The 23,810-nt window shown below is 41.8% G+C and overlaps 1 protein-coding gene across 2 annotated transcripts; it reads right to left on the bottom strand.

Annotated features, from left to right (window-relative positions):
* Window positions 1-1,167: 1,167 nt before the first annotated feature.
* On the bottom strand, window positions 1,168-17,091 carry lcorl (ligand dependent nuclear receptor corepressor-like). 2 transcript variants are annotated; one of them, XM_026359194.1, is made up of 8 exons: window positions 16,977-17,091; window positions 15,990-16,055; window positions 13,434-13,522; window positions 13,167-13,284; window positions 12,591-12,815; window positions 12,381-12,453; window positions 1,627-6,986; window positions 1,168-1,522 (listed from the first exon to the last, which is right to left on the bottom strand). In XM_026359194.1, the coding sequence occupies exons 1-8, from the start codon at window positions 17,068-17,070 to the stop codon at window positions 1,515-1,517; spliced, it is 6,033 nt and encodes a 2,010-aa protein (XP_026214979.1). In that variant the 5' UTR covers window positions 17,071-17,091; the 3' UTR covers window positions 1,168-1,514. The 2 variants fall into 2 exon arrangements, with proteins under 2 accessions (XP_026214979.1, XP_026214980.1); XM_026359195.1 differs by lacking the exons at window positions 1,168-1,522; window positions 1,627-6,986 and adding an exon at window positions 6,994-11,621.
* Window positions 17,092-23,810: the final 6,719 nt, after the last annotated feature.

Here is a 23,810-nt window from a genome sequence, read left to right on the forward strand (position 1 = left end):
CTAGGCGAACTTAACAACAACACATCTCCCACCCGCGTTTAACTGGAAAAATAATGCTAATGCGTTTACGATAAAACAACATAATGCTGCTGTGAAAATTACGGATCTGCTCTTTTTCTTTTTCGTTGAGAACAAAGCGGGTGGAAAATAAAAAGTTCACATAACAGTGTCCTTTGAGATCACATTACATGGCTATGAAATCAACTGAAGTAACATCTCAGGCCACTGGAACTTGTTTACATCCATTTGTCTGTCAGCAATAAAATACACTACATACTGATAAATTATCTGGGTTTGTATTGCACCAAATAGATTCTCTAGTTTTACAGTAGGGATTGGTAATGGAACATGGGATGTGCAAAATATGGGGGAGGAATCTGTGTAGTGGGATTATTAATCTCTGATGGAATAGTGCAAGAAGTAGATCTGACAGTTGTACAGTATACGCTTTGGGCGAAAACAGGAAAGTCACACAAAGAGAAATGAATTAAACAGATCACAGAAAGACACAAATCAGAATCGACATTCTACAACTGCATAATGCCAGCGTCTTCATCACATCGCACATGCCTCTGCATTTTGTGGGGTCTCTGGATTAATGATGGGATCAGAACATTTATGTTTAGGGTAATTGTAGTTTGGTGATGAGACTTGACCCTAAATGTTTTAGAAGAAGTGGCATAATATATTTGGTTTGACTACAGGCTGACGGCCACTTAGCTCAATACATGATTTTATATTTGGGGCCCAGTTGGTGATGAAGATATGGATGGGGTTTAGTTAATCCCAAATCCCAGAGATTCCTTCATTGAAAGCACATTTTTGGCTACCGGCTTGTAATATAAACAACAACGACTGCAGCGTCAAAGACAAATGCTGCAAACAAGGCTCGGATTGAGACAATGTTTAATTTGAATATAACTTTGAAATGATTAAATTAGCAACCATGAATTTAAAACAGTGCCAAGTAATGAATGATTAAATGATTAAATAAAATGTTAATTTTGGAAAGATTTTAGGGCTGTACAGTTTCAAAGTGGAGACCATGATTGTTAAAACTCTTACATGGTTTCAGATTAAGATTTATGCTACGACACGGTCTGGAGGTGGTGGCCTTAAGATTCGTTTCAGGGGAAGTGGCACCGTCTTTATGCAGTCGAGCTTCTGTTTTTCCTTCCAATACAGCAACCCTGACAGGCTGTCTAAGAACTTACCCAATAAAACTCTCTGACGTATTGATTTGATCTACTAAACACGTTTAAAAAGACGGGGCAAGTTGACAGTAAAAAAAAAAAAGAAAGAAAAAAAGAACATTCTGTACATATATATATATATATCTCAATGGATAAAAATAGTGCAACATCAAGCTTTTGTTAAGTTAGACTGCTACATAATTGCTGAGTGTAAGACTGAACCATAGTGGGATGGTCAGTCCATGTGGTCAGCTCAATGTCCAAAGGCACCATGTTAAACCACAGTCCCTTTCCTGGGATGGAGGAGGCTTCATGCTTCATTTAGTTTTCTGTCAGACAAGAAAGAGCAGAAGTTGAATTTGTGATATGAAACAGAGGCTTCATCAATGCAGATGTCTTTTCTGTTATTCAGTAAAAGAAGCTGGATATTTACCAAACACAAAGTCGCACCATCTCGGCCCCGTTAGGCCTCTCATCCGCGATTGTCTCAACATTTTCGCTGGTGGTGCTTCAGTAGTCCCTAACCCAGGACTTTTATATTTGCCTTTCTGCCTTCCCACTGGCACATCATCCTGCTCCTGGACCGATTTCTGTACTGAACCCACCAGCTCTCTTGAGGCAGTCCTCCTATTCACACTCCTTTTCCTTTCAGTTTTCACAGCTTGAACAACTCTCACCAGTTCTCTATCCCTTCCTGGAAACAGGTACGCAGAGGGCGACCCATCATCCAGCGTCACAGTACAGGAGTTCCACTCTTCCTCAGTTGACTCGTTGTCTGGAGAGTTGATTTTCCTCAGAAACACTCTGCATTCCTTCAGTGTTTCAGGACTCCAGGCTTTAGAGTAGATGTTCTGCTCTTTGGGTACATCCACAGGCTCCTGAGTTTGGTCAACAGAACTGGCGGCAGAACTGTTCTCCAAACAGTCAGATAACTTATGTTTAACCGATCTGCGTAATGCTTTAGGTTTTGATTGTAGTCTAGTTACTACATGTCCATTTGAACAACTTGAACTTGCTGCTGTTTGGTTGTTCTTGTTTCTCTGCTTCTTTTGCCACCTCTCCCTTTCTTTCTGGTTTAGGAACCTTGTCCTGGCTCTGAATAGAATAGCCTGATATTTGCTAAATGCCCCTCTGTCCCGCCACTGATCTCCGTCATTGTGGCCGTCTGCTGCAAACGTGCGAGTGAAAAGTTTTCGCCTATGCGTTGCAGGTGTTGTCTTGTTCTTCCTCTTTAACCTTCTTTGAGCCTGCTGATGTTGCAGTGGACTTATTGGCACGGTTTTGGCGAACTTCTTGATGTGTTTGCGTAGTCGCTCAGCCTGAGGACTGTGGCAAATACTTTTTTTATTGACAGAACGAGGGAAGTGCATAAGTTCATAAGGATTACGGGAGCTTGCCTTCTTGACAATAGCCAGAGATTGTGTTTCCGTAGTCTGCATAAACCACGAGCAGAGCTGCTGCATGCTACAGGACCTTGGTTTGTTAGGTGAACAGTCGAACAGTGATCGAACCGCAGAGGAATTTTTCGACTTCTTGGTAGATGAATTGTTGCTTTTAGTGCCTAATTTAGAATTAAAAGCTCTCTCTTTTTCTTGGTCCTCCACAGTGTTCGAGACCCAGGTATCAGAGATAAGCCGTATTCGCCTGGCAAGCTCCTGGTTCATTATCTTTTCCTCCGCTGACGGTGCCCACCACCTCAGTGTCTCTTTTGGAGTAAAGATCGAGTCAACAGAAAGCCCCGCCACTCTGCTCAGGTCTCGAGAGATGTTCTTCTGTCCACAGAGCGGCTTTTTCCCCCCTGAAGTTTCTACACTACTCGGTTGCTCCTCCTTTTTTCTTTCATTGCTGGCCTTGTTTAACAGAAGCTTCTTGGAGCGTCGCAGCAGCGCATTGCTGTGGCTATAGGATCTAGAGGTGGAAGTAGCAAGAGCATGCAGAAAGTGGATTGATGGTTTTCTTACTCTCATTGAGTGACGTACTGTTAGAGGTTGATTTGGCAGTTGATCATTATCCTCATCCTTTGTCTCTTCTCCTTTCTCTGCTTTACTGTTTCTACTTGATGAGTGATGACTGATTGTCCCAGGCTCTTTGGCAGATTTGAATTCCGGCAGCAGTACTTTCTTGTGAATTAGTGTTTCAGGAGACTGCAGGGCATCCCTGATTATCTGAATCTTACGTTGTCGAGGCGAAACTGTGGTTACTGTGACTGAGATTCCAGAGATTTTAACTTTTGCAGGTCTCCCTGGTTTTCTCGAGGGTATAGAATTAACCTGTTTGTGACATTTGATGTTACTACTAGACTGAAGGGCAGACTCCTTCTTGGGGCTGACAAAATTTAACTGCTCTGGTAATTCTGCTGAAGTTGTTTCAGTAACTCCAGAGTTGTTTTTAGAGCTGGGCACCAAAATTCCCAAATCACTTTTAAGCCCCACTGCTTGCCACGCATCATGGAACTCCGTCTGTAGTTGGTCAAAGCACTCCAGCACCATTCGTTTGTTTCTCCTTGAACGACCATACACAACTGTGACTTTGAGATTCTTGTTCACATTTTCTTCAGTATCAGATGCCACGACAGATTCTGGATTTACAGTTTTTGCCCCAGTTACTAAATCTGCAGCCTTCTGCTTGCGTGGCCGACCAATTGGCCTCTTCGCCTTTTGCTCAAGCTGTGGTCCTAGCTTCTTTGGACGGCCTGGACGCCTTTTTGGAGGAGTGGTTTCATGAAAGGCTGAAGAGTCACATGGCTTCTGGCACTCAGTGCCAGCTACACGCTTAGTTGGAGTAACTTCTCCTGCTTTTCTGGAAGCTATTTTAGGTGATGACTTGGGTGACTTAGGAGATTTAGCTTTAGGTGATAAAGACGCAGACTTTCTTGGCGAAGATGCTGACTTGGGCGTTGAGGTGGCCGACTTGCTGGGTGAAGATGCCTTGGGTGTTGAGGCCGCCGACTTGGCTGGAGAAGACACAGACTTGCTGGGTGAAGATGCCTTAGTTGGTGAAGATCCTGACTTGGGTGTTGAAGCCGCCGACTTGGCTGGAGAAGACACAGACTTGCTGGGTGAAGATGCCTTAGTTGGTGAAGATGCTGACTTGGGTGTTGAAGCCGCCGACTTGGCTGGAGAAGACACAGACTTGCTGGGTGAAGAAGATGCCTTGGTTGGTGAATAAGCCGATCTTGTGGGTGAGGTAGTGGACTTAAGTGGGGAAGAAACTGATTTTACTCGTGATGTGGCAGATTCTGTGCTCAGTTTTTTGTGTTTCTCAGGCATCCCTGACCATGAAGACACTTCACAAGGGTCAAAGTGTTCCTCTGCTTGTGCACTAGAACCTGAGCCTGCTGATTTGAGACTATATCTTACTCCTTCCTTATTCTTTACTGGTGATACAAACATGAGCTTAATTGGACTAGTGTACTGAACTGTGGAGTTGGCAGGGCTCTCAGCACAGGTAGCAGATGTATTGGAGACATCTATATCTGATGCGTTTTGGAGCGTTCTTGAAGTTCTCTTTGTGACTTTCAGTCTTTTTGAAGATGATCTTAGACTTCCAAAAGGCTTGGCAGCACCGTTGCTACAATCTGCCCTACTGTCTGCAGGACTCTCCTCTTTGGTGGTCACAGTTTGTTCTCTATGTGTTGATTCAAAGTCATGGTTCACTGTGTGTTCAGGGGAGGACAAAGAAGCTTCATTTCTTGATTCAGGCTGAGTATCTGTAGCTTTTGCATCTTTGGATAAGGCATCCAATGTGCTAGATGTCAAAATGTCGCCTTTTCGTGTTCTCTTATTGAAGATGCCATCATCGAAACATGCAACAAAAAACATCTTCCTGGGCTCTGTGACATAGGAGGAGAATCGCTGTGGAGGTACTATATTTCTCTTGGATCTCCTCTCATCCATGGAGTGGTTTGATTGATATTCCTGACTCTCTCTAACAGACCTATTACTATCTTTACCTTTCCTTTCATTGTCAGAGTTTAAACCTGGTGGGGCTGCTTCAGGGTTCCTGTCACTTCCATCATCACTGGCTTGACCACCTTCTTCACATGGCAACATACACCATTTTCCCAAGGATGCACTCACTGTCATCAGCTGTGTTTGCACACTGTCGCCCTTTAAGCCTTTTTCACTATATTTGCTCTGGATTTCATGGGTGGGGATTTGGGTGCCTGTGGAGATGAGATCTTTGTCTTCTCTGGATATTTCTCTCTCTTTTTCTTCAGTCTTAAGAATCTGATCCTTCTCTGTCTGTTTAACTGCCTCTGTATGTCCTTCATCTCTGTCACTTTTTGTAGAGAGCACATTTAGAGGCTCTACACCTTCCTCCATTTGTGTTTTGGACTCCTTTTTAACAAGGTTTGAGTCTGATGAAGTGTGTGATGTAGTTACAATAACATTTCCATCTTTCTGATCTGCCCTCTTTGCTGGTGGCACCCTCCTCCTTCTGTAGTGGTCAAGCGAGGCAAGCTCCCGTTTAATTGTTAAGGATTTCCTTCTAGTTGAAGCATCATCAATAGGCGTTGCTATAGCAGCGTGAACTTCCTGGCGACGGCGCGAACGGGTATTAGGTGACTTGGGCTCTGTGCTATCATGGCGATTAAAAAGCTCACTGAGATTGTAGTCACTAGCACTGCCTTTGTGAAGCACTTTGGTGATGATTTCAGTCAGATGGGCATCAGCATGACCTGGCAGGTTCTGACTGGTTGAGGGAGACTGTAGCTGCTCTTTTTCAGAAACATCAACAGGCGGAGATACCAGGGGTGGGTCTTTCTCTAGAGGCCTTATTGTGTCCAGCTTTTTACTGAAGCGATTCATAACGTCTTGCAGTAAAGTCCTACCTTGGTTCTGCTCAGCCTGACTAACTCTCCTACACTGTAGCTCCACTTCTGCAGCTGTATCCACATCACCTTCATGTTGGCATGAATTGTCAAAACCATTTTTAACTATTATTCCTGCTTCTTCTTCTTGTCCATGGTGAAGGAGGGAGGGTGGCTTTTCATCAGTTTTCTTACTGACGTCTGAGGAAACAGGAGAAAGAGGAGGGGGAGAGGGGCTTTGTTCCATCTTCAGAACAGGGCAAGGGCGATCCTCATCTCCAGCCCCTCTTTCTACTGTGTTACTAACCTGCATCAGACAAGCATGGTTTGAGCAACAGGGACAAGAGTGGGGGTTGTGTTGCTTACAGCAGACTGATGAAGAAGGGCATAAACTAGAGGAGGAAGTGCACAGAGAGGAGGAGTTAGATAATGAAGGAGAGGATGTAAATGAACACACTAGGTTGTTGATATGACCTACAGCCAGGCTTTGGCAGGAAATGCAGTGCAGCCTCTTGGGGCACAGAACAGTGTAGGTTTCCATCCTGCACCTCTGGACACAACAGTAGCTTGAGCCCAGAGAAGCTGTACTTTTACAGTCTTGTAAAGAGTAATGATGGACGCTGCAATTGGACTTTGACTCTCCTGGATGGTAAACTGTGCTGCCATGACCTTGATGATCACAATCACTTAAAAGGTAGTACGGTTTGTTGTTGTGGGCTTTACATTCACTTAATTGGGCTGCAAGAGGGTTAACATTGTCCTGTGGGTTTGCACCACAGTGACAGCAGAAAGATTCAGTTTGACCTACAGATCTGCAGAAATATAGCAATTTTTCCTGGTGGGCGAGCTTCAGGATCTGGTATAGTAAAGAACAATGTGCTGGGCAGAGTGAGCTGAGAACAGCATCCAACGCAGAACGCTGATGACATTTACCCCCTCGCTGTCCCAGAGCTCCCAGTTCTTCTGTTGGCAGGAAGGAGCTGGAGGAAAAAATGCAAAGATTGGAGATTTTACTTATTGCTGAACCCAATGTCAAGAGAGAAACAACTAGAAAAGACTCACATGAAGTAACAACCAAGTCAGATCACATTTTCAACAACACTACAATAAACTTTACAGCTAATGCCTTTAAACAATAGTCTGGCATTTAACTTCCATTTGATCCATGTGTAAATATTCTGTATTCCTGGGGCCTGTTTAATAAAGCAAACATAACAAAACTGCCTAATTTTTTGATGATTGTATTATAAAAGCTGTTTGTAGCCTGCAGCCATGACCCAACTGAGATTGTCTGTCCTTACTAGAATCATTCCTTCATTTGAACAACACTATTGTAATATTCTAGCTAAAGATTAACCACAGTAGTTCAGATTGAAGGATATCCTCTACTGATTAATCTGCAAGACTCTGAAACAAGCCAATGCTTTAGTAAAAATCTAGAAATCAGAAACAGCTGATAATTGAACCGTTTTATTCATGAGTTGCTGAAGGCAAATAATAACATTCTGCTAAAAGCAGAAGAACGATTGTAGAAACGCTCAAAGCAAAATGGTCTTTTCAACAGCATTTCAAACAACAAACTAAAAGTCACAAAAAAAAAACTCTGACGATCAAATTAACAGTGAAATCAGGTCCCATGAGTGAGATATTTCACCACAAAAGCAAATCATTAATTTTTCCTAAGCATTTCATATTAAACAGTATTGTATTCCCAGCAGTTTAAGCACTGTATGACTCCAAACCTTGACATGGTTCAACTAGGTCAGGTGCAGTAGAAGAATATTACATTCTGTAGTGTTAATGTTCAGTTTGTTAATAATCAAATAATTTTATAAATTACTCACTTAAATAATTATAAACATAATCACAGCCACAACAGACAGGGGTTTAAATTTAGTATGAAATAAAATATATAAGCTAACATTTAAAAGCTTTCATGCAGTTGTAGCAATACACGTTTCACATTGCATCAAAGTGTCCCATTAAAAATCAAGAACTACAACAATAAAACTAGTAAAAATCACAGTTCTGAAGCACAATCAATAAATAAGTAAGTATGCAGCAACAACACAAAACAGGTTTCTACAATAAAAATGCTTATTGTCATAGTGCAATAGCTGATTTATGCATAAATAGTAGATTCACATTAAGTTACTTAAATGATTTACCAGCAGTTCAGTCCAATAATCAAAAAGCCTTAAGCTGAATTTAAAGGGAAGAAAAAAAGTGTTTTAGGATAGACTGCAATTCAAAATTAAAATCAATGAAATAATTATCATGTTATATTATTCTATTTCTCAAGAGGCAATTAGTCTTGATTACAAACTGGTCTTTTGACAAAAAAAAAAAAAAAAAGAGAGAAAAAGAAATTCCCAGGGACAGACATAGGCATTATGTACTGGTATGATCAGAGACATTCAGGAGCGGAGGAATCTGTTTTTATATAGATGCCAAAGTTATAAAGTGCCACACAATCTGTCCAATAAGCTTACAATTAGCCTTACAGTTACGAATAACACCAACAAGGACAAATACATGGCTAAGAACATGGCAGGTCTCCTGTAGATGCCTCAAGTTGAACTATTTTTAAAAATTCCTTCACACTCCACCAAATGGCTGACTCACTGTGTAATAATTTACTTGAAGTTTAAGTGTTGTTGGTGACAATAAATTTACACTGTTGTTCCTTGAGAATCAAAGAGTCATAAGTCACAAGTGTCCCTAAGCTAATAAGAGCTTATACCCCAGCATATTCATAAAACACTGTTAACAGAGGCCTTGGTGTGAAACCTGACATTGGGTTATAGGCAGATAAAGTTCAGAGGTATATGTGGCAACGAGGTTAGAGAAAGAGAGAGACAAGCTGACATCACAGCAAAACAAAGTGAAGCAGCTTTTTATGGGCAACCCTGAACTGCTGCTTTGGTAGTAGCACTGTTGAATGGAAACAGGCCCATCTCAGAGGCAGACATGAATGTAGACGCAACATTTATAATTTCCCTCAGACACAGACAATGAAACCTGCAAGCCATGCAATGAATCAAGTCATTGTCACATAGCCATCTTTTTTTTTTTTTAAACCAAAATTGTTCTGTAAAAACATCTGCATCCACGTGTAACCTAGTCACAATTAATCTATACATGAAAGATACATTTAGGCTTCACACATTGTAATGCGCGACACCTTGAAATCTCATTAGTTGAAATAAGCTTCTTTGTTGTAGCTACACTTGTTTGTGCCAGGGCAAAAGGTCCCGTAAAGTAAAGTTTCAAGCAGCAGTATGGATGAGGTTAACAGTAATACAGCTACAATAGCAGAATTAGTAAATATCTGATAATAAAAAGAACATTTTTCACAAACAGTACACATACACAATAACATACATTTCCCAAGCCTATCAGTGCACATTTTAAAACATGCTGCACATTGCATTCCAACTACACTCAATACAATGCTCAGACTAGCTTTCACAAATAGAGAGAAAACTATGTAGACACAAAAATGGCTTTTTTAAGCTAATCTCTTCAATAAAAACTTAGAATAAAAATGTAGCAACGACAGCAGTTTATACTGTACAATCTCCCTGTTTGTAGAGGTGTCAAAGAATAGTACTACTTAGTTTTTAATCTGTTCTAATGGCTCTAAGTCACTTCAGTAGCCCAGGTAAGATACCCAGAGAGAGATAGAAAGCTGCAAATGACAATCATCAGTGCTCACTTACAAGGAGCTTCAAGATTTTAATGAAACCTGAATAACCTACTAACCTAACAACTAGTAAACATGAGAGTCACACTTTAATTCTTAGCTCTAAGGAGGTCCACAACTGAGTTTCTCATTCTTGATCCTGGGCAATCTGGTGGACAACAATCAAAGTCACTTTATGTCTTGAATAAAAACTAAAATCACATAAACATGAAAATATTACGAACTTCCTGGAGGTCTTTAAGGAATATGCTGGCATTATTTTATCCTATTATTACCAACAAATCTCCTGACAAGACCAAAACCAACACCAGATTTATGCTAATTATAGTCTATTTCTAGCCAAACCTGGAGTGGCTTATACCTCTGTGCTCACTAAACCTAGTTAAGCAGCAAAGCTTCAATCATGCTCCATGAGATTTAAGATAAACATATATACCAGGCTTTGGCCACAACAAGACTACATGCTAGTAGGACTTTTAGTCTTGGTCTTATTTTAGGATTTGCTGATGACAGTAAACTGATAATATAATACAAGCCATATCCTCTAAGATCTAAATCTTAAGTGATAAAAAGTGAAGGTACGAGGAGTTTGAGTTTAGCAGCTCCTGTGAACAAAAGCTGCAATGAGCACCACTACCTCTTGAAAGATCTTGTACCTTGTGGCCGTTTTAGGTAAAGCCCAGGAATAAGAGAGAACTACAGCTAAAAAATATGACTATCACATTACAAACACATAGTTAAAGACCTGAATATTATTATCCATACTTTTTGTAAAGGCATGAGTTGTGTTTTAACAAGTGCCTCCAGAAAACATGTATCTTGTAAGAGAAGTGTAGCGCTCTGGAGGCATTTTGTGGTCTAGAACCTCTTGGCGTCAGCAGCTGAGGCAAGAGTCCCTGAGTTAATGGAACCAGTCATGGAACCAGAACCAGATGAATTGGAAATGGATGAACAGGAGCTGGCAGTTTTTTTCTTGGGCGGGTTCTTCAGCGTTCCAGTGCGCTCCTTGACTTTGTACTCCAGTGTGCTGTGAGGCACCCCATAAACCCCCTGGGCCTTGGACACACTCATTCGACCTGCCATCACCATAGTAATGGCCTCCTCCATCAGTTCGTGGTCATACTGGCGGTATCTCCCACGTTTCTTTCTTGGCTGCTTGTCTTTATCCCGGCAACTGGCTCCCTCTTCTGAATCATCCAATGAGGACCCACGTTGTCCCAGGCGATGAGGTGACTGGTTGGCGCTGCCCACACAGCTGTGACCCAAAAGTGGAGGTCTGAGTTTGAAAAGAGGCATAGGTTTTGCAGCAGCTGTCGAACTGGCAGTACCCTCTGTTGATGAGGTACGTTGATGTAGTTTTTCAGCTACACTGGAATTCTCACCTGGGATTGACCTGTCAGAAATGGAACGGACCTGAGGAATACGCAAGGGTGTAGGTGGCTCCAGACTGGGAGTAGGACTTAGTGGGGGCTGAAGAGCATCCCTGAGCTGGGGTAATGAGTGTGAGAGGGTTTTCTGTAGAACACTCGGCTGATAAAAAGTAAGAGTGGATGATGGGATGGTAATGTCTCCATTCTCCTCTGCAGCTCCTCCAATCTCTGCCCTCTCTGCCCATGCTGCCACTTTCTGCAGAACAAGACGGGCTTCGCCTCCCAGCATTGATGACATCACATTGTATGATGTCACTTCCTCTGTGAAACCTCTGCCTCCTGTATGACGCAGGATCCCAAGCCTTCCATCCGTCCAACCATCCAGGCCTTGCCTCAGGGTGTGGAGGGGTATTCCATAAAGCAATGCAGCCCGCTGCTCCTGCAGTCTTCCTGAACGTATGTCCTTCAAGGCCTTGGACAGCAAACCCTCAGACAGCTCCCAGCTCCTCTCAGTGTACTCCTTCTGCCTGTGCTGCCTCCTAGGGATAGGAGGACCAAACAGCAGGGTCAGGATGGAGGTGATGGAGGGATTTGGCATAGGGGACAGGGGGGTGCAGAACGAGGGGTCCACTCCTTTATGCCTTGTGTTGGTAACATCACTGTGACTGTTAAGTTTCATGTCTGTCTGTTTCTGGGCCCTCACACACGCTGCTGTGTGTCTCATGCACACACGTGTGTGTGCGGCAAAGCCTCTTCACGTCCAGGTGGGACAGTCTGTGAATGGCTGGGGTTACTTTGGTGCTCACATACAACTCCTGTAGTTTTGTGATATCCTTCTGTGACAGTCCTACATGCTTGAAGGTTGAATAATCAAACCCATCATAAATGGAGTAAAAAGGAGGTAAAATCGTGTGAAGTACTGCAATTGTACAATCCTAAGCTGTTGGCAAATATTATATTACGGTGCCATTGCTGTGACGTTACCGCTCAAGAGATAAAAGAGTCAACCCCATAGAGCCAAAACCCCAAACACAATCTAGCTTTCGGTAATGACTACAAATGAACTGTATCAAAGCACTGCCAAGCAAAGAACTGTGGAGATAATTCAGGCTGGAGTGTTGTTCATTAGTCAACACAAATCAAGCAGCACTGTTAAAAATCACAGTAACAACACTTTCTGGACGACAACCATCAAACTTTAGCCATATTACATACTCAGGGCATATTCTCATGCATTCTGCTTCCAAATACTACTGAAGTTTACAGACCAAAGCAATCCACAATAAAAAAATTCTTACCCTGCGAGCTTGTGATTAGATGATGAGGTTACTGATACTACAGAGTTCCTGTTAGACAAGTCGAGCACTCCATCTGTAACAGGAATAAAAATATTTTAACAGATTAGGGGTTTATTCATATTGCTTTAATAACCTCAATGTGTTATTGTTTTATAACTTTCAAGGCAAAAACATTTAGTGGCTTTGCGATGTGCTTAATGCCTTTCCTACCTGGTTCAGGTAGACTCTCTTTCTCCTCTTGGGTTCGGCTCACTGTGAGGTCCAGAGGGGCATCTGATGTTTCTGATAAAGGTGATGAGGTCCTTGTTGTAACACCATTTATGCTGGTGTGGAGTAGGCACTTGGACGCATACTCCATGGCAAACTGATGTATCATCTTCTTCATCAGCTCCTGGGCAACCATAGGGATGTTGGAATCACAACCCAGGGACACATCTAATGAAGAAGACACAAGAGCAGAGAGACAGAAGTTAAAATATGTGCAAACATTTCTGCTTTAGGATTAAATAAAAAGAAAATTTTAGAAGTATTTTGGCTCTTCTCAGGCAACACATTCTGCCTCCAAAAAGGTCCTGAAATGTGAAACCTGGACTCTAGGAAGCAAATTATTCATTTTTGTTTTTTAGTCACACTGATTAAAAATATTCTTATCCCAATCACACACACGTGACTGCCAACTGTGCTATAACTAGGAGATTGAGATCCACCCGCCCCAGGAGCTCTAGTGCGTCATACACTGACATGCTTGTGTTTGTTCTCCACAAAGTAGAAAGACACCTGACTCACCTTTTTTATGAAATACAGCTTGGAGGAACCTGTGAGCTGATTGGCTGCTCTCAGAGATAAGACAGGGAGAGTAATCCGAGGGGGAGGAGAGAGGCGATGTGGCTGCAGGTACTTGGTCCTAAAAGGAAAAGAGGAAAAATTACTTTAGTGACTGGTTTCACCATTATGAATATACAGTAGACCATCCTAGAAATATTTTATAAGAAACAGTATCATTTTCATGAATATCGAGAACTTTCATTTTGGGATTATCATGGCAATTCTTACACCAAGTTTGTCCAGGGGAAGGCTGCAGAATGAACACTGAGAGCAACTTGCTTCAGGAGACCAGTCATCTACCTCTAGGGGTTCACAGTCTGAAAGAAACAATAACATGACCTGGCCATAAATAACTTGGGCTACACAAAGGATGAAGCCACCTTCTGTGGTCACAATAAATAATTTGATATGAAGTAGTAGTGGTTTCCGAACAGCATCATTACATCAATCAATCAAGTGCATAGAAACGTTTACCGTTGGCGGTTTTCAACAAAACTTACTACTACTACTAATTTAATTACTACCACACTAGGCAAACTTTGGATGGCTATATTAGGGGCAAACCTTGAATTACTGCATTGTGGTTGTATGCCTCCACTAACCAGTGAAATTATAGTTTACATTTTACATGGGTACAGACTCAAATCCTCAAGTTTAAGCATGAGTCCGAGCATTGTGCCAGATTTAACTCCTTCCAGGCATTTCTGAGATACGGCATTGACGACGAATTAGATGAACATGATGCAAGTATGAACTTGATCTTTGACCCCTTAAAATCTAAATAATTCATCACAGAGTCCAAGTAGAAAGTTATGGCAAATTAGAACAAATTCCCTCAACGCATTCCTTGCATACCAGTTCACAAGGATAGGATGAAGGCGACATCACTAGGAGCGCCGTTATGAGCGCCGTTATGAGCACCATGGGGCACATCTGCATGCACCTCATCCCTGCCTACCACACGTCTAGAGGGGGCTAGGGGACCACTAGAAAAGTACAAATCTGGCCAGAGGAAGCTCTGCAAAAACTTAAAGGCTGCCTGGACAGCACTTTGTGGGATGAACTCCTTGGATGATCAAAGGAGATGAACAGATCAAATCAAATGTGAAATCCACAAGGCCAAACTGCAATACAAACACAAGGTAGAAAATAAACTCAGCACAAATAGCTTGCAGTCTGCCTCGTATAGTATCAGGGCCATGGTTGGAACAAATGACAATGATAGGAACAATGGCTCTAGAAGGGTTTTCATCTGACCCAGAACTGGCCCAGGAGCTCAATAAATTTTATTACAGATTTGATGTGCATGACTTGAGCACGGTCCCTATTGCAAGGTTCTCCCACCCCCAGGTCACGGAATGATTATAGCATTAATCTCACTGGTTATGAAATCTTTTGAAAAATTAATTAGATCATATTAAGCCACACAGGTCCCCTTTTGGACCCCTTGCAGTTCACCTACAGAACCAATAGGGGAGTGCAAAATGCTACCATAATGCTCCTAACTACAACTATAAACACCTGGAGAGGAGTGGAACTCATGCTAGACGTTATTTTGTGAATTTCTCATTAGCATTTAACACCATCCAGCCCCACGGTGAAGAAACTCAGTGTTTGGTATAGAGGGAAATGTTGTTGACTGGATCTTAGCCTTTTTAACCTGCAGGACTCATAGAGTGAGAGTGAACGGAAACTTCTCAGATCAGACCACAGTATCAACTGGTTCACCACAGGGCTGTGTTCTCTCTCATACATCTACACAAATGACTGTAACAGCAGGTTTGAAAGGAGTCCTCTCATGGTCCTGTGGTGGATGACTTTATTAAATGGTGCTCTGAATTCTACCTCGAGTTGGATTTAACTAAAACCAAGGACATGTGAATGACATATTGTTTTTGTTAATTTTAGACCTAATGCACCAGGTTCTGTCAGCACTTTAATATCTAGGCTGTAGAAATTGTCAAGTGCTTTTTCCTGAGCACCATAATTGACAATAAACTTAATTTAAACAAAATACAAACATACTGTGCAAGAAAAGTCGGCGAACGTGTTTTTAGTCTACGAAAACCGGCCAAGTTTCAAGATGACAGAACTCTGACGGCATTGTTTTTACAGAGCTTTCGTTGAAAGTGTCTAACCTTCATAGGAAGCAACTTCTGAAGCAATGCAGACATAAATTCAAAGCTAAAATACCCGTTTAGTTACTAACCAGAGTCTTTTCAACCCTTGTGTTTACAGTGTGCATGGTTATTGTGAATACAAAATTATCAGCAGAAGTTGCTTTCAGTTGTGAGGTATACAAAAGGAAGGTAGAGGGTGTAACTACTTAAACATACAATAAATAGAAAGGAGAAGCTGTATATAGGAAGACGTCCTAGTTGAGAGAATCTAAGAAAATAACACGGGTAATATATTCTTGACCAAAGGAAATTTGAACATGACACATAATACTAAATACGTGTTTACGATGACTCAATCCCATATACATCCCCCGCTGCCATAAATACTCACAAGAAAACCAAATGTGTCTCAGTTAAAGGCTGTAAATATCCTTATGTAAGATTTGTTAAACACTTTAGTAATTGATCATAAATGTTGATTAGTTGCACAACTCTAATAAGCTAAACAAGCAAGCAACACTTCAAGGAGAAATCAAATGTAAGTGAAAGGCAAACTAACTTTGTTCTGGTCATGTCATCTATGGCTATTTTTTAAATCATTTTTATTTAAAAAATAATAGATAAGAAACAGAAAGCCATCAAAGTGTACTTAAAAAAAACCCACCATCAAATAAATTGAGGTCTCTCAGCAGCATTTGGCCATAGATACCCTCCAGAATGCTTTCAAAGCCTGCAAAACAAGACAAACACAAACATCCCTTGATGATTACAGTACTGTGAACGACATACAAGTGATCTCAGTGCATTTTTTACTTTTTTCATATTTGAGTCAAACGACAGAATAACGACAGATGTGTGCACTGTTACTGCCAGGTGTCTACCTCATGCAGACACCTGCCACTCATAATACTGAGTCCTTATAAAACACACGTGATGGGTGAACAGCTCTAACATGAATATTTAATTGTTTGTGTAGTCAGTGTTTGATATTATTGTGATTACACATCATAAAGAAGAAGACATCCTGCTAACGTCGAGCGAGCTAGCCTGACTTTACCGGCTTCTGCAGCATAAAACTGTCCAAAACAGCAAAGGGGACGATGAACCCAGTTACCCGAGACCGTTAATAGTTCGGCTTTTCTCATATTGCACTGACATTTAGTTAGCTTCCCTAACGTAGCAACAATCCCCTCCCTAAACAACACCAGCGGTCATAACGTTAGCATAGCATGTTAGCATCGCATTAGCATACCCAACATATATGTCAATAAACAACTCTACCTAACGATGACACTACCGGTTCGCATCAAATATTGATTTTTAACGTCCTAATGCTACATGTACGTCGTCCTCCCGGTGATAACATATCATCTGTGAGAGCCAGCACCGGCGAGTTGCTAGCTAGCTTGCTAACTTAAGAGGGACAAAGAAAAGGAGCCAGCACAAACAGCTAGCCAGCTGGTAAATATTAGCCTGTCAGCTTAACTTAACCGCTAAAGCTGGACACCTACGGTGCCAAGCTACTAGCTATTGGTTAGCTAGCATTAGCAAGCGATCTACCAGCTCTGGGCAGCGATCCCTCTGTCACCGACCAAATCTCGTCAGAACCCGTTGATATTTGACAAAATATGAAACTGCACATGGATCATACCGACGCATTGAATCAGTTTGTGTCGCCAAGAATCAAGTTCCCGCCGAAACCCTTTCCTTTCTGCCGTGCATTTGCAGCACTGCACGGTCGCCATTCTGCACCGTCCCCCCTCTCTCTCCCTCTGTCTGAGCGACAGGAAGCTGCTGTGGATGTTTTAGCGCTGCAGCAGCTGTAATGCCTGCAGTCTGCCGCTGGGGGGAGAGGTGTCCCTGCTGAGGCCAGGCAGAAAATGTATCTCTGTGTACAAAATATAGTATTTTTATTTAATATTTTTCCAGGCAGAGATAAGTTTTGCATTCAAATTCCTACTAGTATAAAATGTATATATATATTTTTTTTAGCAAAATATGTCATAAAAGTGTCACAATATTTAGCTTTGTGTCCTTTGGTCGTCGATTCAAAAAGATCATATTTTGTGCACACAAGTCAACTACTTGCAGGACTCTTCCCCTGTGATGAGTTACAGGTTTTGCATTGTTATTGTAGTAACCTTCAGTCTAAATCCCATTATATAATAAGACACATGAATGACTGACTAAGTGATAACTAACAAAAGAAAAACAGAGAACAGAGAAGTTTTACATAGAAGTAGCTCCACCATGAATTCTCTTTTTACCAGATTATAATTTCTCAGCTTGCGTTGCAACTGTCAGAAATGAGATCATTCTTTACCTTATATCAAGATGCATTTTTAATGTTTTGCCCCTGCTATTACACAGATTAGAACGCTTCTACACTCCACTACTCACCTAAAACTAAATCATTTCAGCACAGTGCCAGCTCCTCTTCATTGCAGCCACATGATGGCAGTGGTGCACTTCAGCATTTGCAGAAAATTTTGTTCTGTGTGTATGAAGATGTTTGAATGAACACAGCATCACATGTGAATACACACAATAATGCAATCTTCATTAGTGTCCATCCTAAGTTCTAATATTGTATAAATATATTTTTCAGGCTTACATCTAATTGAGACTGACCTGTCTGCCTAATTATCAGGAGCCCCAAAATCTCCTGTCTCATTTTATGTCCATTTGCTTCATAAAATTTGTATCTGATTGCAAACTGTATGTGATAATGCACCACAAAAGCACATTATTCCCTTAAATAATAAGCAGTAAAGGTGGGTGCTGCATTAAATAGGGGGTCCTGTCTGTTTTGTTAAAATCCAGTTTTTATCATTTCTGGTTAATTAATTTATACAGCCATACAGCAAACTGTGGATCCACCACAGGAGTACTGGTTTGTCTCTGGAGCTCTAGGGAAAACATGATTAGGATGCCATGTGTAATTTTTTGTGTGCGCTGTTCTTGATGAGCACTTGTGCAAACTAATACACAGAGAAAAGGCAGAATAGGGTTCCCAGTGGGGCCCCCGGCTCATTTTGTCCAGGTCTCCCTGCAGGCTAATCAGGCAGTGCATCGAGTGATGCAGGTCATCAGAAAGGTATGAGAAGAACCAAGAGAAAAGGGGTTCATGGAGAGTGTGTCAGTGATTGAGTGTGGTACAGAGGCAGGGAGGCCGATTAGAGAACATATGAAATAGAGTTATAAAGAACTATAGTGGGCTGTAGAGCAGACGGGCAGATGTGATTGAATGTGGAGCTCGGAGGAGGCAGCAAGTGTCATGTGCCCAGGTGGAATTCATCGTCACGGTGACTGAGAGCGTATTTACTGTGGAGATAGTGATGAAAGACGGCAGTCTGGTGAACGGCATTTCTGGGCCGGAGCGTGACCAACAGAATACATCCCAAAGTGCCCCGGGGACAGAGATGATTACCTTTAAAATGGTAGCGCATGTGTGCGTGGTGTAACAACTTAGTCCACGTCCAGTGTGGTGGCTTCATGTATTGAGTGATCAGGAAAGGAGCGTCAGCTTAACACTAAGGTGGTGGTCCCTCCGCTGCCTGTGCAGCAGCCCAAAGGAACTTTAAACACCTCTGTCACCACGATATCTCATTACCGCAACACCACACAGTTCTAAATGCAGTCAGAGCTTCTCACTGTGTGTGTGTGTGTGTGTGTGCCTTTGTCTAAGTGTGAATGAGCAGGACTGTGTAAGTGCGCACCTGGATCTTGTTATGTAGTTCAGAAGAGGGGCACAGTAGCTACACATTTTAATTTGCCTCAGGTTCACTGCCTCAACAAATCCAAACACAGCCAGAAAGAGATTTTGCACTAACTATAGCGACAGGATGAAGAAATCAAGATAACTCATTACACCCAAAAATAAAGCATGTTGTCAAGATAACCAAACTAAATGAGGATCAAATGATCCATGCTGTCCCACTTTTTTCTCCTCCACCCCGTCACGTTTGAGCTCTATAGTTGACCTCTGTACCCTGTACGAGGCAGCGTGGGTGACGTTTGTTAGAAGGTTTTAGAGTCAATTAAATTTACAGCGCACCTGTAAATTTCCACAAGCCTGTAGATTTTTTAAAAGATGATTAGAACCAGTTCTTCATATGCCATTAAAGAAACATCTAATGTATTTAATATAAACAGGATTTAGCTGGCATTAGTAGAGTTTTATTACTCTCACTAACAATTAAAGTGTCTTGGTGCGCTGGCTCAGTATGTGCTCGCTCTCCTTGCCCCGTGTAACCCAGGACTGACTGTGACGCATGTTTCTTGTTGTTTTTGTTTTTTTTCTGGTTTAATCTCTTCCGAAATTGGAGGCATCTTGCTGAGTTTTCTATATTGTAAGTGAAGGAGTCGAAACCTCAGTATTTTGCACGCTTGTGGCGTTGTGTCTCCCCAAAGTCTCTAGATTTTATTTTAAGTGCCCTGTGGTGTCCAGAAACCAGTGGGGATAATGTGTAATTACATCAGTGTAGATAAATTAGAAAACACTCCAACACAGCTTCATATCTTAAAGCGCAGGTTTACAGCTCGAGGCTGGTTGTTTTGAAGGCGGTGATTTGTGAAAGGTGATTGATTGAGTATGCTATTAGTACTAATACTTGGATCCAATATGTTTAATCATTTGTACATCGAATAAATCAAAATGAGTCTTTTACTGAGGTGAAACCACAGTCACTGTCGATTAGGAGAGTCCAGGGTCTCGTTGTGTGTTTGGCAGCAACCTCCCATATATTTTGTGACATGGTACAGGCACCCACACACTTTGTGCAGCCCCTTCAAATGGGATTTCCAAAAATCGTGCATTTAACTCACTTTGAGAGCCTTGGCAATGCTTTTATGAAAACATATGAAGGGGAGAGAAATATGAATGCGAAGAAAATAAATATGGAAATGATTATCTTGGTATTTTTCGAACATGTGTGCTTGAGTGTCTGCGGATGTACAGTACATAAGCATGATGTGGAGTCCTGGGGGTCAGTATTATGGTTGGAGCGTGGCCACAGTGATTACTACAGAGGTGCAGTTTTCCTCCTCACAGAATTCAGTGTAAACTCCGACTCTGGGTCAAACACACAGCTACACTTTCTGTTGACAAAGCAAATGCATAAAGACATTTTAAAACTCTCTTTTTAAATGAGAGATGGTGGTCACTGGATGACACAATGATTTAGTTCGTCATAGAGTCCTTCTCTGCATCCCTTTTACTACGTCTGCTGAAACACTCTGTGTCACCTCATGGATATGTCATACATTTAGGAGGCTGTGTTCTGAATTGGAGTGATAAAAAGAGGAAGGAAGGGCGGTAACACGAGAGTAGGAGAGTTTCAACTGAGCAGGAGTGCATGGTCATGGATGCAGAGACCTAGAGAGCTGCACTGCAGGGAGGCACCAAACTGCTGCAGATTTGAAGAAGCCCTTTATAATTTTCAGCTCTGTCCAGCTGGTTCCAACTGACCCCCCCCCCCCCACCCCAACCCCAACCCCCTCACCCTCCCTCTCTGTCTGAGCTGTCTGTCTTTTGTGCATCTGGGCAGGTCTTTAGGTGAGACAGGTCTCAGCGTGACATGTTGTTCTAGAGGTAAAAGGCAAAAATGGGCTGGAGCGGCTTATGCAGCACAGGGGCACTTATAGAGGATTATCGTTAATTCTGCACACAATAATGCACTTGACTTTCAACACAAATGCTCATGCCTGCATACACGGGCACAAACACTAACCATTAGAGGAGGGTGAAGGTGCACTGTGGAGGGGGGCAGGAAGGCAGAGGGTCATTTTAAGTAGAGGTGTGCGGGGCCAGGCCCCGGGATGATGGGAAGAGGGAGGTGAAAGGGGGACAAAAGGAAATACTCAAACTAAAAACACATTCAAGGTCAAGCATACTTCATCTATGGTACAAACGATAAAAAGCCAAGAGAGAACAATGTTTATGAAACATATTCGTTAACTTTTTATGTAGTCTGTTTACTCACTGGCCTGTCTTTCTGTTCATTTATCTGCTTGTTTTCAGTCCTTGCCCTTGCACACGGGTCCCTCACATCATCTGACCCTGCTTTTTAAGCAGTATCACAGTCCAGCTATATGGATCTTATCCGGTCATATGTCTCGTTTACTTACCTTCTGCCTAATGAATCATTCCTTCTACTTTGTGGCTCTGACGGCTTTGTCTCACAGGACAAAGAAAGTGTTGGGTCCCGTTATCATTAAATGACAACCTCAGAAATGTCCCTTGTGTTTGATGTGCATCTGAACATTGCCATAGATGTCAGTATTCATACATGCATTGATTTGTCCCACTTGGATTACTGGTACTCCAAAGACAAAAACATCATCTCCTTCATACTGTAATTCTGGTATTATCAGGTAAGTCTGATACTTATATACAGATAGTGAAATGAAAAAGGAGTTTGCTACTTGAAGCTGTCAGTACTCACAACAGAAACTCATAAGTCCAGACAGCTGTCTTCCTACATGTCTGTGTATGTGTGGTATGTAATGCAGTTAGGAATCTGTTCCTGTTTCTGATAAAAGCTGTGACTTGATAAGAAGCAAACACCAGACAGGAGCAGGGTTGTCTGTCTCTCTCCTTTTGTCTTGCTCCTCAAAATCATCACCCTTATTAATTGTAGATTTTTTCATTAAAATACAGGGGTAAATATGAACCTTCAACCGCCAAATTGTATTTCATCAGCCCTCATTATACATAGGTGCACAGCTATGAAGCAGCTTGTTTCTAATTAAAGCTGGAGACAGTTGGAAATAGGAACCAGTTGTAGAACTGTGCAAACAGCACTGGATACAAAACACATCGCATTCAATGATGGTGATTACAAAGGCGAGATGCTGTATAAAAAAGGACAGCTTAACTACAGCTGTATAACTATAACTATAAAGAACTACAGCCATGCTAGCAGCCGTGGTCGGAGCTCAACTCTACCATGCACACAATGAGAGTGACAACATGCTGCTGTTTATAATGTTTATATAATATATATATAATGTTTAATGTTTAACCTGTTCTCCATGTTAGCGTGTTATAATGCTGACAACTGTTAGTTGCCAGTAAACACAAGTGCAGAATGCAACATTTTGCACAAATCTGTGTGCTGCGATATCTAATGGGATAAGAGAAGACTCACATTAAAATGCCACTGCAGATGCCACCAGACAATGTTTTTTTAATTTGACCTGTTACAGAGGATACATATTGACCATGATGGCTCCTGGCTACATCTTATCACAGGCTGTGGCACACAGCTTTTTGTATCTTAAATAGAAAAAAACGATCAGCATTGTTACACAACTGCTGATCATTTTATTATAACAATCATCATGGGACATTATCAGAGCATAAGTAACATCATAAACATTGTAGTCCCAGGCTAAATACTCTGAAGCTGATGTTGCTTCATTATGATGTCTCTTCATTTATTTAAGTGTTATCTGCCAAACACCTGTTATATTAGGTACACTTTTATAGTTTGTGTTTAGTTTCTGTAGTTGCTATGATAACACAAGAAGTCTCAGCAGCAAGTTGAAAAAGCTCGACTGTGTGTGCTGTTTTTTTTTTTTTTAAACCGATATGTATATTGAAATGTTTTGTCCCAGCAAAGACAGTCAGTGTTACCCCCTGTGTCACAACACACCCAGATGGTATTGTCAAGATGCCCACAATGCAATGCTAAGCCAAGCACCTTGTGCGCTGAAGCAGTACTCACCTTTGACCTCACACAAATGCACAAAAAAAGGTGAGTCTGCACGGCAGGTACACACACTCACACAGACCTTTCCTTTTAGCTGTTGACTTTTAAGACTTATTATGTGTGTTTAACGTCAAGAGATTGGACATCAGCAGTGATGTAATGCCAGATCGAGCAAAACAGGTGAATCAAGACAGAGATGGAGGAGATGAGGGTGAAGGGAAAAGGCAGTTTAACGGAAATCTTAATTATCTACTTGCAATATAACTCTTTTCCACGCGCTTACACACAGACAGTAAATATGTAAGCTTATACAATACATTGAAAGGTTTCCCTTTTCACTGTGTGTGTTTTAATACTCTGTCTCTGATGTGCCATTCTCCTTAAACAAAGAGGTGAATTTCCACCTTCTTGCTTCACTTTTATAGATGCCTGACTGTCTCTTGTGTCTTTGGTGGAAACTTACCCATGCTTCTGTCTCTCAATTATATTTCTCTCTGCTAAATATATTAGAGTGAACCCCCATTCCACACCCACCCCCTTCTCTCTGCCTCTCTCCGTCTGAGTAATAGAACAAGGTTTATAAGGCTCGGCAGGCCTGGCTAATCTAACCCACATGCCAATAGTGCTGTGCCCATTCTCTCTCCTGCTCTAATGAAGCTAACACAGACACAGCAGACTGAAATCCACACTAGCGAGTGTGTGTACATGTGTGTAGGTGTGTGTGTGTGTGGGAACACCAGACCTGGCAAAAGGACCTCCACCTCAGTCTA

Source organism: Anabas testudineus, chromosome 1 (genome assembly GCF_900324465.2).
Source record: "Anabas testudineus chromosome 1, fAnaTes1.2, whole genome shotgun sequence".
Lineage (NCBI taxonomy): Eukaryota > Metazoa > Chordata > Actinopteri > Anabantiformes > Anabantidae > Anabas > Anabas testudineus.

Bases quoted from the DNA above. Each gene is read 5' to 3' on its own strand.
- lcorl (XM_026359194.1), bottom strand. From the start codon at position 17,070: ATGGCGACCGTGCAGTGCTGCAAATGCACGGCAGAAAGGAAAGGGTTT. The intron at 13,285-13,433 runs GTAAGAATTGCC...TTTTCCTTTTAG, and splicing joins TTCCCCTGGACAAACTTGGT to GACCAAGTACCTGCAGCCAC. The intron at 12,454-12,590 runs GTAGGAAAGGCA...TTCCTGTTACAG, and splicing joins AGAGAGTCTACCTGAACCAG to ATGGAGTGCTCGACTTGTCT.